Genomic DNA, 19,597 nt, shown 5'->3' on the forward strand with positions numbered 1-19,597 from the left:
CATCCCTGTCCAGATCTGGCCAAAGGAGGTGCCATATATGTCAGTTGACTCCTTTTTTAGGCACTATCACAGTCGGTCACCTGAAGTTTTATGATTTTACGGAGTCATCAACATTTTTAACCTTGACAAGCTTTGGTGTTACAGAATCACCAACCACCTTGATATCTAGAAACTCCTGAACAAGATGGGTTTACAAATCAAAACCGGCTAGAAGAACCGATTCTAATGAATTAGGGGTAAACATCCATCTTATAGGTGGAACGGAAGGTTTTTGGAACAAACTTATAAAGAAATTCGCACTCCTGCGACAAGAATGAACAACTTACAGCGGAAACCTACTTGTTAAATTTACACCAATCGAACACCTTAATTTATCAGTACCTTTAGTTTTGCAGAACTTTTTTCAAGACAACACCAATATGCATTATCACATTGTAGTTGCAAACAATAGCTAGTGTTTCTTTATAACTTGTTATAATAGGAGCTAATATTGCAGAAACATAGCTTATATATCTTGCATATAGTGATGTTAGTGACAGCAGCCATAGATGCAGATTAAGAGAAGAATTCTGACAATTCTATATATCCACAGAATGGAGGAGATAACAGGATCTGAGGTGGAGAATTGTATTTTGTATATATCTTATTTCTTAAAGGTGTACACATCTCAAACAGCAATGCGTTCTACTACCATTTATTTTGTTTTATCTATAGAATCCTTTCATATGGATTTGTCCCAAACTTTTTCTCTCCCAGAAGAAAAGTTTCAAACCAGGCCGTTTGTAAATACATCACTGTATAAATATTCATTATTTCTTCACATTTCACTCTTGCTGTCACTTTTCAGGAAGAACATTAAAATATGTCGGTGCTTACATTAGGCATTATTGCTCCATATATTCATTTTTGGAATGCAATACTTGGCATTAAGAAAATTGAAATATGAAGAAATGACATCTTACCACCGATGCGATAGGAGCAATGTTAGCCCTTTAACACTGTGCAACGAACCGTTCACGATAACTTGGTTTACCTTAAAAAATCCTTTACAATTTTGTTCCATTGGCAAAGGACTAAAATGCCAGAAAATACCCGTTAGGAATTATCAAGCTCAAATGACATAAGTCCACACTACTGTAGTACATTCTGTACTTCAAATTTTATTTGTGTTTAATGATCCCTTCCTCCTGGCCGGGTTTTCCAAGAGAGAAGACGACTATTTAAGCCGTCTAAATCTAATCCCTCTCAGTTTTAGCCTGAGCTCCTCTGCAATCTTGACAATAACGAAGAATATCATCCTGTATGTCACCATCATCCCAAACAGGATAGCAAGGTTTACCCACTTTGAATAGCCCATCTCCACTTGCAGCCTTTCCTTGAGAACCTGAAGACCACTGATAGTGGCATTGGCCTCGATGAGCTGATCACTTGGAAAAGACAGCCCTATGAACTCATTCTTGTAAAACCCCTGCACCGCATACTTGTGGAAGGAGATGTAGTAGCAAGGGTACTTCCACACCGGCTTCGGGAGCTCGTTCGGGAGGCGGAAGAAGCCACCATTGAGCATCATCATGCCCTGTATCCCGGCACCGATGATGATTCCCATGAGGAAGTCTGGGACGATGACTGCGATGATCATCATCATGCTCTCTACCAGCAGCGTGCACATGCAGAGTGTGGCGACGAAGTATGCGAAGTGTTCCGCACCTCGGGTCAGCCCTGTGAGGTAATACATCATTGCTCCGGGGATCACAGCGATGACGGCAAGGTAAGGGGTGGCTGAGAGGGTGTTTGAGATTACAAATTCCATGACTCCGTAATGGCCGCTCAATCTCTCCCTTCTGAATAACTGATTTCCAAAAAATGTTCTCAGGAGTTATGGTATGATTTATGCGTTATTACAGCGGAAGAAGGAAAACATTTATATCTGTTTGACTTCTTGTTTGAACAAAGATGTTATTTTTTGAATAAGGAAAATAAAATACTGTTTTGTTTTATTAGTACAAGAAGAAACATTTCCTGTTATTGAAAAGTATCACTATACTGTTTTCTTCTAATAAATTGTAAATCCAGTTCCTTTGTATTTTAAAACACAAGTGTAAGATGTCACTCATATTGTTTCTTCTAAATATAAATATTAACATATATAGAGACATCTGGACGAGTGCTTTACATTTAGTTTTCCCAAATATAAATCAGATAACTGTAACACTGAGAATTCAATTCTACAAGAGAAAATAATTAGTGGGATTTGAAAATATAATAGTTCTAAGGGAAACAATGTTGCAGAAAATTCCAGTTTACATCAGGATAGAACATTACCTTTATGTCCTCTACGAAAGAAGGGAATCCTCCAATTGCCATGAAAGTTACAAGCGCGGTTGTATACATTATTACTTCACATCTACTCTGAAACATTTGAGCAAGTATATCAATACAACTGTACATAACACGGATTATATGTTTCCCTAGGTAAAACCATATATTTCTAATGAATATTTATTACCCAACTCACCTGGATAGAACTGTAGCTGTAACCAACTTGGTAGAAGATGGTGCCGAGGCAAATGCCAATGCCCAAATAAATGCCCAAACGCATCCAGTAGTAGCCTATGTCCCTGTGCATATTTAGGAAGGATCTTCTTGTTAGCACAAGGAGCTTTGTCAAGAAGCTGGCTTGCTCTTTCCTTCTAAATGGAGTTCCACCCTGTTAACACATAATACAAAAGCAAATATATATCTATGAGGCCATGAAGCATCAATGCAAACATAATAATTTAACAACTAATTATGTTTCAAACTTCTATGATGTACTTTTAGTAGCTCTATCGAAACGAACGATTACCGTGAGCATACGCAAAAAAAGAAAAAAAAACTATAATATAGATTTAGCGGTTTTACTATTTGAAACAATGATGAAGTGACTTCGATAAAAAAACAGTATTTAGTAGAAAAGTATTGTCAAATTGAAAATAAAGCAAAACACATATTTATTGATAGCAGTTAAAAGAATGACTTTTTGGAGAAAGCAAACTTTCATATAGTAGGTTGGCAAAGGCAGGGGACATGATCAAATATAAACAGTAACAAAATGCAATGGTGAAGGACTGCATGTTCATTGAAATGAAAACTGGATGGTTGTAAGAATTGGTCTATAAAAATTCATAGAATGCTGAGTAACAATTAAATTTTTTATTTATTCATAATTTCTTTATATATATACCACATATCCGTCCATAGAGTTTTATCTGTGATTACAGAGTGCCCTGTGAACAAAACTAAGAGCATGTGTCGGTGACATGGGGCCGAGGGTATCGTGACTAGAGGCTTGGGTAGCCGCGGTCACCCACGTGGCCTGACCCCCTCGGGGGGGTCGGGCCCGAGGATGATGTGGCCATCCCTCCCTCTGTCTCCCCGAGGGGTCGGGCCGCCCCTGTTTTGGCCCCGAGGGCTGGGGCGCCCCGACCCCCTGTGATTTTGGCGCCACGTGTATGGGTTAGGTGAGCACAGCGGGGCTCACCTAACCACATTTATTGCGGGTTGGACGAGCGCGCCACGCCGCATTTAATGCAGCGCAGCGCACGCTTATCCGGTCCGTGACCGGTCGCAGTGTGTGACCGGTCACAGACCTGTCAGATCGCGGGTTAGGTGGCAACAGGAGGCCTGTCACACGCCTCGCCCCGGCCTGTCACACGCCTCGCCCCGTCCCGTCGGAATGATGAGAGCCTCCAGGCACTCGTCCCTGGCCGGAGCCGGCGTGCTAACTCCTGGAGTTGGTATGTCAGTCCCGGCCAGATTCATTCCAGGCTTCATCGCAACCATGGCAAGGAAGTCATTGTATGAAGAAGGGCAGACGTGCGGCATGCTAAACTGACGCGCGGTGGACAAGAATGACCGGTCTGTGACTGGTCTGACGCCGGTCACGTCATCGGCAGACAACCGTGCTCCCACGTTGCATCTGCTTCCGGCGGAGTGGAGGTAGGTATGACCCATCCCATCGGAGGGTTATTCGGACAGCGGCCATTGCAAATCTCCACCCATAATGAAGGAATGACAGGGTTATCCCCTGTGTCAGGCGAGTGACGGCGCTGGGCCTCACTCAAGGACAAGCTGTGATTTAGCTTCCAGGCGAAGGCGCGAGCCAAGTTTTGGTCAAGATAGGGTGGGTCCCCACCCAAAAGAAGAGTAGGTAGAAGTGGTGCATGTGGTATCCCCTTGAGATATAAAAGGAGGACCTTGCCCACCGAAGGAAGGGGGGACTCTCAGACGACTCTGAGAATACCTGAGCTCGTAGAGAAGAGAAAGAGGAAGAGGGGTTCTAGAGCCTGAACTCTCTTGCTCTCCGGCTCTCTGTAACTCCTTCACACATAGATCCACCAGAACACAGGAGTAGGGTATTACGCTTCTCAGCGGCCCGAACCTGTCTACATCGCCCGTGTCTCGTGCATTTGCTCTCTCGCGAACATTCCACAGATCGAGGGTGAAGAACCTCACTTAGCGCCCCCGGCCGAACCGGCAAAGGGGGGCCTGCGCGGTCTCCCGGTGAGGAGCCCCACGCTCCGTCAGCATGCTATCTCCGTTCCACATTACAAGACGTTTTGTCCTCTTCTTCTCTCATCTAGATTTACTAACATATCCATATATATGAATTTGGACACATATATAAAGACATATGGATCCATGCATGAATCTATTGAAAACCCAAAACATTTTATAATGTGAAACAAAGGAAGTATATCTTAAAGAAAATTCAACTAATTAATAATCGTAACATACCATCCCTTTCATCTCAACTATCTCATTGGCTGTTTTCTCTGAATAAGTGGAGTGGTATGCATTTGTTAGAATATTTGTTGCTTCAGCTGCTGTTTTTCTGTTAGCCTTGGAGCTTTCCATAGTTCCCTACATACATTGTAATGCTAAGTAAATAAATATACTTCCAACAGTCCTGGCAGAAAAGAATGTTATTACAACATGGTTGTCAAAATATGATAATAAAACACCTATACCTCATCAAAGTCCTTGTTGATTGTTCTCAGGAAGTGGTCGGATGGGTTCCTCAGGTGTGGGCATGGAAAACCACTTTGGGTAAAAAACTGAAATAGATGAATATAGATGTGCAATTTCAAGAGCAATTAAAGAGATTGTGGTTATTAGTTACAAACATAGTTGTTAGGCTGACATATTCTCCCTCTAGTCGCACTGAATGGAAAATACATTTCGGACACTGATCGAAGTCCAACTTTGCTAAATGCATATGTTTTCTTATTTACGAATACAACGGATTCTAGTTTCTTTTGAAGAGATTAAGAATAAAAGGAAAAGACTATAATGTCCATCATTAAATGAGGGGTAGTTAATGAGTGGAGCGTGTTTATGTGTAAAATCGGGTGAAAATTAAATGAGGGGTGGTTGGATGGAAAAGTAGTACCTAAAATCTAAAATCTTTGTGAATAAAATTTTAATCAAAAGTCAAAATTCCAGTGAAAATAGATAGCATACAAAAAGAGTGTCAATTAATTACCTCAGTAGCATTAGAAACTGTCCCAAAGAATACCATCCTCCCATAGGCTAGCAATAAGAGACCATGGAAGAGGTCAAAGACGTCGCCACTGGGCTGGTGCACAGCGGCAATGACAGTCATCCCTTCCCTGGCAGCGACCCGGGTGATGTGGCTCATGACGTGGTAGGAGGCGGCGCTATCCAGCCCGCTGGTGGGCTCGTCGAGGAAAAGCAGCCGCGGCCGTGTCAGCATCTCAATGCAGATGCTCATCCGCTTCCGCTGCCCGCCGCTGATGCCCTTGGTGATACGGCCGCCGATGCGCGTGTCCATGGTGTCGCTAAGCCCCATCTCCCGGATTACACGCTCCGCGTGGGCGCGCTTCTCTGACGCCAGCATCGTGTCAGGTAGCTGCAGGTGAGCCGAGTAGTAGACGGCTTCTCTCACCGATAGAGTCGACATGAGCACGTTGTCTTGGGTTACATATGCCTACACAAGAATTATAATTATTTTTTTAGCTGACAGTAAAGAATTAATATTTTTTGGGCTGTGCACTTCATGTACACATCTATATGGGCTGATCAGTTTGGCATGATAATGCGGTGAAATAAAATTCCTCACAGAAAAAAAAACAGAGACGAGAGACAAGCCTCACCTCCTGTGAAGCTTAAAAAATATTCTTTGTTAAGAGTTTCATTATTAATTCATGTATTATTGTATATAATTATTAGCTAATTGATTATTACAGTAGATATTTTGTCAGTGTAGTATGCAATTACAACAAAGTGCATAAAAGGCAGCAAATTAAAAGCATGGCTAGTAATTAACCTTGACCTTTCCCGAGATAAATGGTTGGAAAATACAATTGTGAGTGACAGCTGATATAATGATTTCTTACCGAGGTTCCGAAGGCAAGCTTTTCCTGCCGGCCATTTATTAAAATCACACCGGTTTGATTCATTTCTTGTCCTAACCGTCCTGCAGTGCCATAAATTCATCAATGGTTAAAACGAGAGATGGAGAAGAGTATGGAGACGAATAGTATAAATTTACTAAGCATTATAATCTTGCATCCATGAACAATATATATGATTTATATTGTCTGCTGCCATCTTGTTTCAGCATGAAAAAATGGAAAAAAAATGCTGAATAAAAGCTACACTTGGCAACATTATGTCTAACATGAAATAATATCATAAAAAATGTTCTTTATGATATTTTTTTTAGATAAATGTTTTTTATGATATTATTTCATCTAAACTAATCACCAGGCGCAAATATCCAGCAGTCCAATAGAGGGTTTATTCTTGGATATTTATCGACAAGATACTACAGAAAGGATCGTCGAAGATCAATAGTAAATTTTAGGGTAAAATTTATTTTTAAGCGAGGGTTAGTCGAAGCGAATTAAAATCATATGAAAAGTCACTGTCTCTCTGTTTGGAACAATGTACAGTAACAGGAGGAGGCAAAACCGAGGAAGAATTTCTTGCACCATTTACTTTTGCACCAATAATGTCGGAAAATAAATGTCCAGTAAAAGTCAATATTTACTTTTGCTATGTTGAAGAATGAGATGAGACGAAATTCCTTCATCTCAAACCCCAATTATCTATCGATTGTGTTAATTTTTTACATTTTCTGTTATACGGCTGCATTCGTGTACTTTGTGTTCTTACGTTTTGTCTTCCATTCCAAACAAGCTCTTAATCTTTGAAATTTGCTCAAAGTCTATTTTTACCTTAAACTATAAAACCGGTTTTTTTTACCCCCACCCTCCATTTTTTAAACTAGACAAGAAAAATACTATGATAATATTTTTATTGATTTTGCTTGCAATGGAATTGCCTTTCCTAGTTCATATTGACATTGCACTCATTGTCCATGTAGATGTCACCTAAGTAGGCCCACAATTACGAAACTTCCCTAAATTAAGTTTATGTGAGAAAAAAAAACCACTAGCTCTAGTACATCGATCAGAAATCCATATGTTTTAGACCCAAGTATATGGTTTTAAAAAGTTGAAAGTGAGAAATAACCGTTTCTGTAATTCAGGATGACGAATGGACTTTGAGCAAAGTTGAGGGCAAAAAATAGGTTTTACCCTAAAATTTGTAGCTGCCCACTTCCCTCTAGTACTCACTCCTTCCAAAAGTCTAAGTCCTATTTTATTCTTTAATTTTTTCTAAAAGTCTAAGTCCTATTTGTAGTTATTATATGCTATATTAAACTTTTGATCGGAACCGAAGAAATCATTTTAATACTTATTGGTTGCATGTTTATTAGTTTTGTCATAAGATGAATGAGTTAACTATACCTTGGTCTTGGTGCAAAAAAAAAGGACCTAGACTATTTGAAGGAGGGAGTACTAACGTACATGGTGTGCACTCAGGTGAAAGTGAAAAAAATACTATGCATCCATTTTATATAATAAGTTGTTATGATATTTTGCTAGTCAAACATATCTAAGTTTGATTAAGTTCATAAAAAAAATTTAAAAAAAATATAATACCAAATTAGTTCCATTAAACTAATATTTAATATATTATGATAATATGTTTGTTTTGTATTGAAAATGTTGCTTTATTTTTTTAACAAATTTGGTCAAACATAACAAAGTTTGAATAAGAAAAAAGTCAAAGGAATTGTAATATGAAACGAAGGGAGTAGTAATTACACAATTTTTTTATAAACAGGAAGATAGCCCGCGCGTATGCGCGGGCATGTATCATGATTATGTTTTGATGAATTTATATGGGTGGAATATCAAACGGATGGCATATACCATGCTTCATAAGTTCGTTTTCCTCACAAATTTCTTTATCGTTTTGGTATTGCTCAAATAAATTTTCTAAGCTATTTGTTAGCTTTATACTATATATAATAGTACTTAATTCATCTATACAACTAAATATTTACAGCCTTCCTAGTTATTTAAAAATAAGGTAGACTTAATTAGTTTGTTTGTTTACCATACATTTCTAATAAATTAAGTTTGGATAAAAAGTAAGGTGTTTTTCTTTTTTAATTGAATGTTTAGAGCCTTGTTTTACAAATCTTAAAAAACAATTATTGCTAATAAATATGTTTATTTGTACTATCAAGCTAGCCCTTTCTCTAATTTGTTCATATTGACGTAATTTGTTACACATACTTTATATGATCAATAAATGCGAAGGAGATATACATAATCTAGAACTTGCTTCCCTATGATACGTGTGACCTATAGAGCTTTTTAAATATACCTAGTCAATATGAGTCTTAAATTTTAAATCTAATACTAACAAATATTACTTTTAACCAATTAGATATTGCTATTTTAGTGTGAATTACATATATAATAATACATGAAGTAACTCATAATGCCATCATAATGCCATGGCATCGTAGATAGAGGGAAGGCCAATTTAATTGATATGGCAACGGCTGTTTCAGTTTAAGTGAAAATTAAAAACCATTTCTTTACAAATTTGTTAGATGTTCTATAATTGGTTCAATTTATCCCCTATTGACAATTTTTTTTCTATTTTATACCAGTTATTATGAATCTTAATTTATTGGTTTAATTATGTATAGATCAATAATTAGAATAGATATGAGACATGTAGCTTAATATAACTATGGATGTTTCGATATTATTGGTTGTTTCTCTTTTATCATTGTTACTCCAAAAGATACAGAGAGAAGAGGAGAGCGGAGAACCCAAGCCTAAAAGTGGAGGGAACGGAAAGCGTTGTGCGTATGTGATGGTGAGGGTGAGGTGGAGGGGACTTTGTTTTTCTAATTTTTCTAAACGATTTAAGTTAAAACCGATTATCATGTATTTTGTTTTTTAAAAAATCTTTTTTAATTTTAAAGACATCACGATGACTTAAAACAGATCAGATCTTAGATACACCGATGTAAGCTGGACAATTTATCAAGAGACTGCCAAATGCATTGGTTCAAATTAGCTATGTAATGTTGCCGCAAATCATGCAAACTGATTTAATTAGCTATGTTATATTGCCGTTAATCTCCTTTCACAAATCATGTATAACTAATTTAATTAGCTATATATATGTATAATCTTAGTGTTAATCTCCTAGCTTCCATTTATATATATTGCCGTATATATAATAAATATAGCTATGAGTTAGTGGTAACACAATATGGGAGCTAATCAGCTTGTGCTACGTATATACAGAGATAAGTTAATTAGCGATAAACTTGCCGCCGCAGCCAAACCGACTCATAACCGGACGCGCGGTATAGCATAATAGACCGTCCGAGTCCACCTTACAAAAATATGGGTCTTTTCCCTGTCTTATTTTTTTTATTAAGATGAATCTAACAGTAGAGAATGCATGATGGGTCCACCTTATTGAAAGGAAAATCGAGGAAAATCGATGGTTAGATTTTGTATTTTTAGAATATTTATTATTTTCTTTGATTTATTAAAGCGCCGAGTGACATCCTAGAAGCGTTTGTAGGAGTGACATATGACGATTCAGAAGTGTTTGTAGAAAATTTAATGGACTTTTAGTATATAATAGATATATACATAAGTAGATAGTTTTAAAAAAAACATAGCCCTGGATTTTCATTTAAATCGATGCGTTTAGTATTTAAATCATTAGATTAGATTGAATAAAGAATTTAGTCTCTTCCTGTCCTCTCTCTCTCACCTACGTACTTCTGTTGACCATCTATTTTTATGGATGCATGTATTTTTGACTGTCTTTTTTTATCTAAGTTTTTGTATGATTCTTTTTGTGAACAGCAGGTAATTGCTTTCAATCGTTGGTACGTATGTACCAGAGAACAGTTATACTCTGTGTATCATATAAGTAGGAGGAATTTATTAATTTTTTAATAGTAGATCTAATCTAATGGTGTAAAATAATGGGTCCACCAATTTAAGTGAAAATTGACGGTGAGATTAAACAGTGCCATGTGACGGCTTATGAGTATTTATAGGAATGTCACGTGACGACTTAAGAGCGTTTCTAGAAAGTTTAATGGACTTTTAGTATATAATAGATAAATGAAGTTTTGAAATGTTTTTTTTTGAAGGGGTTTGTTATCTACATATTTATATTCATCATAAAATTTGATCCATTGTCTTTGTACGATCAGTAAAGTATACTGTAAGAACATTTCGAGTGGTCGAAGTGAACGAAACAACAAAAGAATGGACTAAGGATCGGTTAATCTCATCCTTAAGAGCCTCATCGGTTGGATTATCCATTATCTTTATGTCCGCTAATTTAAACAGGCAAACCTCTATTTTCTTTTGACAGAGTTCTCAATTCACCACCCTCGTTTTTTGCGTGCACGTTTTTCAAACTGATAAATGTGAGTTTTAAAGTTGTTTTAAAAATCATATTAATTTATTATTTTTAAAAAACTAGCAAATACTTAATTAATAATGCGCTAATGAGATACTCTGTTTTGTGTATACTGGAGGTGAGTTCCCAACCTCACCAAACGAACAAGAATGTCCTGAAAAATATTTTGTAATTTGTCTATTGCTTCTGTAATTGATTTGATATGATGAAATCAAGGAAGTATCTTATGACATCTTAGGAACTGAAGCTCCTATATGTAATATATAATATTTTAAGAGAAATTGATGATTGTTTTCTTTTAAAACAAAGAAACGATATTAGGTATTCTTTCCCTTTTGACCGGTGAGAGTATCGTTTCTGTTCGGGTGTACGTTTCTGGGCTTTGGACCACGAATCAGTGCGGTGTCCTCCACCTGAAGCGATTGCATCAAGGCACTGTTTCGTACTTATACCTGAAGCGCGTTGGAAACGAGAAGTTGTCTGTGTTTAGTTCCACATTAGAATTGAATTGAAAGTTTGAAGAAATTGAAATGATACGATGAATAAGTTGGAAGTTTGCGTGCGTGGAAAGTTTGATGTGACGGAAAAGTTAGAATTTTAAAAAAAAAGTTGGAATCTAAGGCCGAGTTTAGTTCCAAACTTTTTCTTCAAACTTCCAACTTTTCCATCACATCGAAACTTTCCTACACACACAAACTTCCAACTTTTTCATCACATCGTTCCAATTTCAACCAAACTTCTAATTTTAGCATGAACTAAAGACACCCTGAACAGGGCCTACATAGGCACAGCGTTAGCGGCGTGAGTGTAACGACAAACTAATTCCTTGACTGCCCACCTAGGTCAACATTAGGCCATTCCCAACACAATGACTAGAATAATATCTACCATAGTATTAAATAAGCTATCATCTAGAATAGAAAATGAGGTGGCAAGTAAATAAATGTGAAAAAGAAGAAAACCATGTCTTGCATGAGACATGGTTTATACACAACATCCAAAATATCATGTGAGATAAGTAGCATTAAACTAGTTTCTTATTGATGTGGAGTTTATAGAAACTATGTCTAATGTTTTGGGTTGGAAATGGCCTTATACTGTTATATTTAATTTCTTCGATAAATTAATGATGGCCCAATTATCCTTGAATACTAAAAGAAGTCTTCAAAACCTTAAACCTCACTAAAATTAAATCCTCAAACCTCAGTAAAATTGTTTTGAAAACATATCCACACGTATGTAATTGCGAATTTTAGATTGGGTTATTTGAGGGCTAAATTCTCTATTTGATAGGCTAAGTTTCTAATTTAAAAATAGATGTATATATCCTATTGGATGTAAAAACCGGGTAAAAAATATTCTTCTCTAGATAAAAAAAATTGTAATTGTGGCCATCAGGATTTAATCTTGATTTGGACTGATCACTATGCACCCACTAGTTCACAGTACACCTCTAGTTTATGTCTTTTTTTTAGCATTTACTTCATTTGTATATTACTGATGATATGATTACGTTATTGACAAATACTCTTTTCATCTCATAGAAAACAAATTTAATACATGATGTAATATATCTTAGTAATAATTTAATACATGATGTAACATATCTTAGTAATATAAATCTGAATGCAACTCTGCTGCCTAGATTCTATTAAAATGCGTCATATCTTTTATTTATTTTTTAATAGAACGGAGACAATATATTGTAGCAACAAGCCACTGTAACACAATACATACTTTCTCTGTACGTCTTAATGATAGGCAGCCAGAAGAATCTTCGATTGATTGCTTTTAATTAATTAGTTAACTAATAATCAATGACTTAATTAATTTTCTAGTTAGCGTCAGAAGGGCAAAGCAGCAGTAGGCGTATGCATGTGTCCAGCTCCAGCGCCTTGGATTGCGACCATTATTATTCATTATTTTTCCGCGAGTCCAAGGTTATAGAGAGTTAGTATTAGTTTAAGTTTTTGATTTACCTTGCGGTCAAACCAGCAGGCTGTGGTTATAAAACAATTACGCAATGATTTTTTTGTTACCCGATTAGGCGCGCTGCTTATCCTGTTGATGTTACCATCAACTCAAACTTGATATGGGTTAATTAGATCAACAAATTATGAGATCGATTAGTTAAGAATGAACTGTATGTATTACTCAATACCAATAGCATTAGTTTGCATGAATAATCTTACCCCAACTTGGCCAATTAATGTTTGTTAGACGGCATGTACGGATCAAAAATATTAGTACTAGATCTCTTTGAAAGGGGAGATTTGCAATAATGACGCTGCAAACATTAACCTTTACTATAATAATACTGGACCCACATTTCATAGATAGCGTGCACTAGTATGTAGTAATAATTATTGTACAAAACTATGTGATATCGGGCACTTTACATGAATATTATATATTATAGAAATGCTAGATATGGATATATGTTGCAATATTAAGAAAGTGATGTTTGGGGTGATGTTTCGACATACTCGCTACTATCGAAAGGCACATAAATAGATTGACACTATAGATAGTGGAATAGCTAAAACTGGCACTTATAGTATTTTTCCCACCTCCATGGGCTAATAAAAAATTGGTACCTTTAAACGGTTATATGTGTCAGTTCTATAAAAAACCAACATGATCTCTTTTTTTTTAAAAAAAAACTGACATCTTTATTTTATTATAGGTGCTAGTGAATTAAAAAGCCGACATCAATAATATATTATAGATACCAGTTTTTTTAGAAACCAGCGTACGAAAAATCGAGCCGAGCCGACCACTCGTCCTTATTCGCTCGAGCTGATAAGAAGAGCAGGACATGGTCCCTCTCCCCGGTGTCCCTTTCTTACACGCCTTTCTCTCTCAATCTTCCTCTTGCATACTTCTCTCTCTTCTCACGTGCGACTCCGCCCATCCAGCTGCGGAGGCGACCATCCCCACCTAGTGGCGACGCTATCTCCTCCACCGGATTCGACGGGAGGGGAGGCAGCGAGCTACCCAAGCGACGGTGGCTACGCACTCCCCTCCGCTACATACAGTGCCCCCTCTACCAGATCCGGTGGGAGGGAGGTGGCGACAGGCGTGGCACCCTCCGCTCCTCGACATCGGCCCATTCTTTGTGTTCTTAGTGTTTGGTCTTCTTGGATTAAATGTTCATTCTATGAATTAAATGTTCTATGGAATTTGGTTGGGTAAAGAGGTGCAGGTTCCTGAATCGGCACCTTTTAGCTCTCCTCAAAGATGCCGCTTGTTGGGTGCTGGTAGGGAATAAGTCACTACTACAACAAAGAAGAGGATAGGTGTTGGTTGGGAACCGGCTTTAGGTGACAGATTTCTCCACCGGCACCTATCCGTTGTTTTGAAGTAGTGACTTGTATTTTGAGCTTTAGAATATAATAAATTGTATATAGCGGGTTATTTTTCAGGAGATTTAAGATGCACTAGCTAGTGGGTAATGATGTGACATATTTATATCTTGAGTTTTAGAATATAGTAATTGTTACTAGTGAAAAGCATCAAAAGTTATAGGTAAGATTGTAGGCAACGAACATGGATTATTCTATCCGAATATTAACTCCACAAATTAATCTGATACAGCCCATCATCACTTGTCATTTGTGAACTATTACTTTATTATTATTATTACTATGTACTTAGGCCAACACGATAGTTATTACTACTATATACATCAAGTTACCAACTATATGAATTCGTATATCTGACATATGTTAATTTACAGGAGATCAAGTATAAAAGGTCCATCTATAATTAAACTACTATATAACTAAAACTTTGTACGAGAACACTTCAGAAATATTTTTATTTACAACATTAAAGCAGTTCCTAAGACGAGGGGAGGAGAGGGCTTAGCCTCCCTCCCATCTAGCTTAATATTTTAACCAAAATTAGCATTATCACCCCCTTAGCAAATAAATTTTGTGGCTAAAGTAAGAATTGGGCATCCGACCTTGCTAAAAATCAGGCAGTCCAAATATTTTATTACATTTTACCATCAGCAAATTCAAGTTATATGTTGTAAAAAAATTAGTCATTAAAACATTTGGGTGAAATGTTTTCCCTCCTTCCTAAATTGATTAGGTCACCCCTAACCCAGAATCTATCGAGTAGTTTTCATACTTGTCATGTCATATAGACACTATGTGTAGAAACTATACATCCAATGGATGGTGTTTTCAAATTAAATTACCATCCAATCATCTTTCTTCTCTCTCCTTTTATCCACCTATCCCATTATTTTTATTCTTGATTATTGTGTAGAGATGGTTTCTTGCATGAGAAATGGTTTCTTCATCTTTTTACCTCTTTGCTCATTAACTCTCTTGCCACATCATATTTTTGCTTATGTTACAATGTATTCAATGCTATGGACACTAGATGAGATGGAGGGTTGGGGATGGCCTTAGCACCCCTCCCATCTAGCTTAATATTTTAACCAAAATTAGCATTATCACCCCCTTAGCAAATAAATTTTGTGGCTAAACTAAGAATCGGGCATCCGACCATGCTAAAAATTAGGCGGTCCAAATATTTTATTACATTTTACCATGAGCAAATCCAAGTTATATGTTGTAAAAAAATTAGTCATTAGAACATTTAGGTGAAATGTATTCCCTCCTTCCTAAATTGATTAGCATATAATGGTATTCAAAATTTCTTAAATTGATCATCATATAACCGTATGGATACGGATTTTATCAGAATACAATTAATGCATTGTGCAAGAATATGTGCATGCTAAGATGTAATTTGTATGGTGTTTTAATCGATGCATGCATTCTGAGAGAATGTGTGTATGGTGTCTTGATTGATGTGATTTAAATTATCCTTGGTATTGATGCATAAACATATATGATGATCAATTTGGAAAGAAGGGAGTAAAACACAACAAAATACTAGTTGAAATTTTTTATTCTCATACATAACACATCAGATTTTAGAAGTTAAAATAGATATTTATTTTATCAAAATATAATTATCTAATATCTTATTATAAAGATTTAGTGATTTAATTACATGTATATATACAACGGCGTAACCAGTTTGCAAACCGAATAGAGTCTTTGCATTTTATCTTTATGTTTACTGTTACATGCATGTATTCCAGCCCATCAGCCATCAATCAGCTCACTCGAACGGGACCAAATACGATGTATTACAACTAGGGAGATCTAATTTCCTATACTGTTGAACTATACCCTACAGCTAAGTACAGTGGATGCGTGTGCACTCAATTAGTTGTACTCCAGTTCACAATTATGGTCTTAGTAGTGTGCACGCAAACCTCTCCCTCGACCAGTTCGGCACCTAAATAATTGAACCCCAACCACACCCGCGGTTGAATTTGTCTCATTTGGGCATAGTGATTATAACACCAATTCAAAACAAGTAGACAGACACTATACTTGTTTTAAATTTTGGTGAATGGAATTCTGCATATATGACTTTCATCGACCCAGCTCGCTTGTTCATCCTCTTAGCTCGATTAGGCCGAGGCTTTTCCTCCGCTCTTGAGACGCCGACGACCCCTTCCTGCTAGCGGCAATGGCGAATTGGCGACTCTTCTCCCCGCGGCAGCGACGGTGACCCCTCAGCGATGGCGACCCCTCCTCCCCGCAGCAGCGGCAGCACACTCGGCAGCAGCGATTAGACGACTGTGGTCAGAGCTTTAATTTCCTCCTCTCTCCCAATGCTTCTGACCCCCTCCCACCAGATCCAGAGGTGCAGCAAGCCACCAGTTTCCCCTTGGCCAGATCCATACGCAAAGGGAGTGGGACTGGGAGATGGCCGCCTCCTCAATCCCGGCAAAGGACAAGAGTCCATGATGCAGCAGTCATGACAACAGCGAGCAGCAGTCGCGTGCGAGCAAATTCGCGGCAATGACAAGCTCGTCGTGGTAGTGGCGATGTCTCGATCCATCGTCATTTTTGGCAGATCCCATCCATCCACCACCGCCACCTCGCAGGCACGCATCGCCGGCTCTACCGATCGAGATAGAAGATGAACAAGAGAGAGGATGAACACAAAAGAATAGGTTTGGGTAAGAACAGGACACAATTCTTGAGGGTAATGGCTTGCTTCTAATTTTATAATATTTTAGTGCCACGTAATGTATATCATAAATATATATAGTGCTACTTTTTTAATTGAGCAAATTTGCAATGGTATGAATCCAATTAACCCTTATTGTTATACACATAAAACGGTACTGCTATATTTTTAAATTTTTAGGCAATAGAAAAAAATTAAAATTATTTCTGTAGATCTCGTTGAGAATTTCATAGAAGAGTTTGTCTCTGCATGAAGGTATTTGAAAATATTTAAAATCCAATAATTCAAATAGATCTTGAAATGAATATTCGAACATGTAAATGACCTTAGATGAAAAGATTATCAAGTATAGAGTTGTAGATTTGGGTCGGTTCTACCATTCTTATCTAAAATTGTTTCCATTCGACTTTGAAAAATATGCACGTGTGAGTGGGTATGTATCATATTTGCCTGTTCTTAACTTTGGCTCCCCTATAGCTCAGGAAAGACGGAAAATGCGTCCGTTCTATGTACATGAACCAACATAGCTAGTGCATCACCTATTTGATATTTTCTAATTAACGTGCCTGAGGATTATCCTCATGGTATAATTTAAAACGATACCCAGAGGTTTTATTTTTACAAACATGAAAAGGATGGGGAGATAGCAAAATATATATCATTCCGTAAAGATAGACATAAATATAAATATAAATTGCGCATCTTAAATTTTTATATGTACTTGGACTTTGAAACAAAATGTTTTGTTGGGAGAGAATTGTCTTCGTTAATCACACAATATTTTGAAGGTTGATTCTATTTGGGGACAAATTAAGGCTTCCCTTGAACACAAGATTTTTGAAAACAGAGAAACGCAACAATACGTAGGAATAGATGCCATGCCCATTGATTCGCATGAAAGTCTCAAAAAATCAATGGAGGAAATTACTGGTGCAAAAAAAAAAAACCCAAGGAAATCAATACCCTATTCATTGTCCCAAGAAAACAATTTAGTTTCACAAATAAAATTTTGATAGGTTGGTTAATGTTAAAAGTTTGTTATATTTCTCTATATTATTTTCTTGAGATTATCCAACAGACGCATATGCACGCACCACTACAGACGTAATATCACAATCATACCCCTATGAATATGTCCGCTAACACACTCTCAGAGATGAAAACTAGTGATATATCTTGATCACAATAAATTAAATCATGTTAAAAGCCCACCTACATATGTATAATATTCGTTGGCTACAAGATTGAAATCATAATGGGACTCCATCATCACGCTACTCGTGCTTCCCCCGATAATTCTCCACTTCAATTTCAAAATAAAAAAAAGAAGAAGAAAGCCTCAAATACACAACTACTAATACTACTTTATTTAACGGTATCACAGTATGCACGTGTAACAGTGATGAGCCCGAAAACGAACCTGCGAGAGTGTCAAGAAGCGTCGTCTTCCCGCACCCCGACGGCCCCATGATCGCCAGAACCTCCCCCGGCCGCGCGTGCCCGGTGATCCCGTCGAGGATCCTCGCCGGCGGCGAGCCGCGAGTGCGGCCGGGCACCGTCACGCGCACGTCCTCCCACGTCAGGAACACCGCGGGGTCGTCGACGACGTCCGCTGCCGCCCGTGGAAGCGAAACTGCCTGCGCCGCCGGCAGCGGCACCTCGACGCCGTCGAACGTCCCCACTCCGCCGCCGGCCGACGGCGCCCATCTGTCATCGACACGTCGTCTCCTCGTCCACGGGAAGACGGCGGCGAAGAACGACGAGGTCCAACCGGTGACACCTCCGTCCGCCCGGGCGTCCGGCGTGGCGCCGCCGCCCCAGCCCCAGCGCCAGAGCGGCCGCGACGGACTTGGCGTCGGCGCCCACCGTGGCAGTGGCGACGTGGCCGCCATGATCGATAACGAGCTAGGCGTGCTTGCTTCTTTTGGTGCTACGACTCGAGCTGGGCGAAGCAGTTACTACGTTGTTTGGCTGGGCCGGGCGGGAATTAATAGCAGTGTTGATGTTGGGCAACTGCTGATCGACACGTGAAACGTCACGAAAAGAATCAAATGTTTTACGCCAAGTCGTGTTATGTGGGAATTATATTGATGTACAGTATAATCAACTGTGCAGCTACAGCCATGGAGGACGGGGAGACAGACATTCGGTACAAGGTACATAATGGAAATGGATGTAACATAGCTAGTGCCAGTTGGTTACTCTAGAAAACACTATCTACCTATACTTTAAATACAATTTTCTCTTAAACTACTCATCCGATCTACGATCTGATTGTACCGTTATGTTCGTAACAATTAAATCTTTATAACAAGATCTTACATGATTATATTTTGATAAAAAATATAAATTGCTTTTATAATATATCTAAATTACTTTTAGATTTCATTAAATTACTTCTTAGACATATAAAAGTAAATTCAATAAAGCGTAAAAGTAATTTACATATATTATAGAAGTAACTTATAACAAAAAGAAAGTAACTTTAATGAATGCCTTTTTTCATTGGACGTGAAGTCATATTTTTATTCCTACAACGAATTTACTTCTAATGTTGTGACAAAGTTACTTCCGTTTTGTTTTAATACTAGAAAAAAATGTCCGTGCGTTACAACGGGTGAAGGCTATTTTAACCATGTTGTTATACAATTTAGTTAAGATAAAATTCACTGTGAGAATTCGCTTGGATATATATTTT

At 37.8% G+C, this 19,597-nt stretch overlaps 1 protein-coding gene and 1 long non-coding RNA gene across 2 annotated transcripts; one reads left to right on the forward strand and one right to left on the reverse strand.

Annotated features, from left to right (window-relative positions):
- Window positions 1-973: 973 nt before the first annotated feature.
- Window positions 974-18,894, reverse strand: LOC4352063 (ABC transporter G family member 1). The gene is made up of 8 exons (XM_015763105.3): window positions 18,320-18,894; window positions 6,399-6,478; window positions 5,525-5,989; window positions 5,010-5,096; window positions 4,777-4,902; window positions 2,516-2,707; window positions 2,323-2,409; window positions 974-1,849 (listed from the first exon to the last, which is right to left on the reverse strand). The coding sequence occupies exons 1-8, from the start codon at window positions 18,789-18,791 to the stop codon at window positions 1,217-1,219; spliced, it is 2,142 nt and encodes a 713-aa protein (XP_015618591.1). The 5' UTR covers window positions 18,792-18,894; the 3' UTR covers window positions 974-1,216.
- On the forward strand, window positions 16,337-19,154 carry LOC136354774 (uncharacterized). The gene is made up of 2 exons (XR_010738524.1): window positions 16,337-16,914; window positions 18,284-19,154. It is a non-coding gene; the product is annotated as an uncharacterized lncRNA (long non-coding RNA).
- Window positions 19,155-19,597: the final 443 nt, after the last annotated feature.

The sequence above is a fragment of the Oryza sativa genome, chromosome 12 (assembly GCF_034140825.1).
Source record: "Oryza sativa Japonica Group chromosome 12, ASM3414082v1".
NCBI classification, from domain to species: domain Eukaryota; kingdom Viridiplantae; phylum Streptophyta; class Magnoliopsida; order Poales; family Poaceae; genus Oryza; species Oryza sativa.

Coding starts and splice junctions, on each gene's coding strand:
- LOC4352063 (XM_015763105.3), bottom strand. CDS start 18,791: ATGGCGGCCACGTCGCCACTGCCACGGTGGGCGCCGACGCCAAGTCCG. Junction 6,479..18,319: donor GCTTCTTGACACTCTCGCAG/GTTCGTTTTCGG, acceptor ATGGCACTGCAG/GACGGTTAGGACAAGAAATG. Junction 4,903..5,009: donor TCAACAAGGACTTTGATGAG/GTATAGGTGTTT, acceptor CAATGTATGTAG/GGAACTATGGAAAGCTCCAA.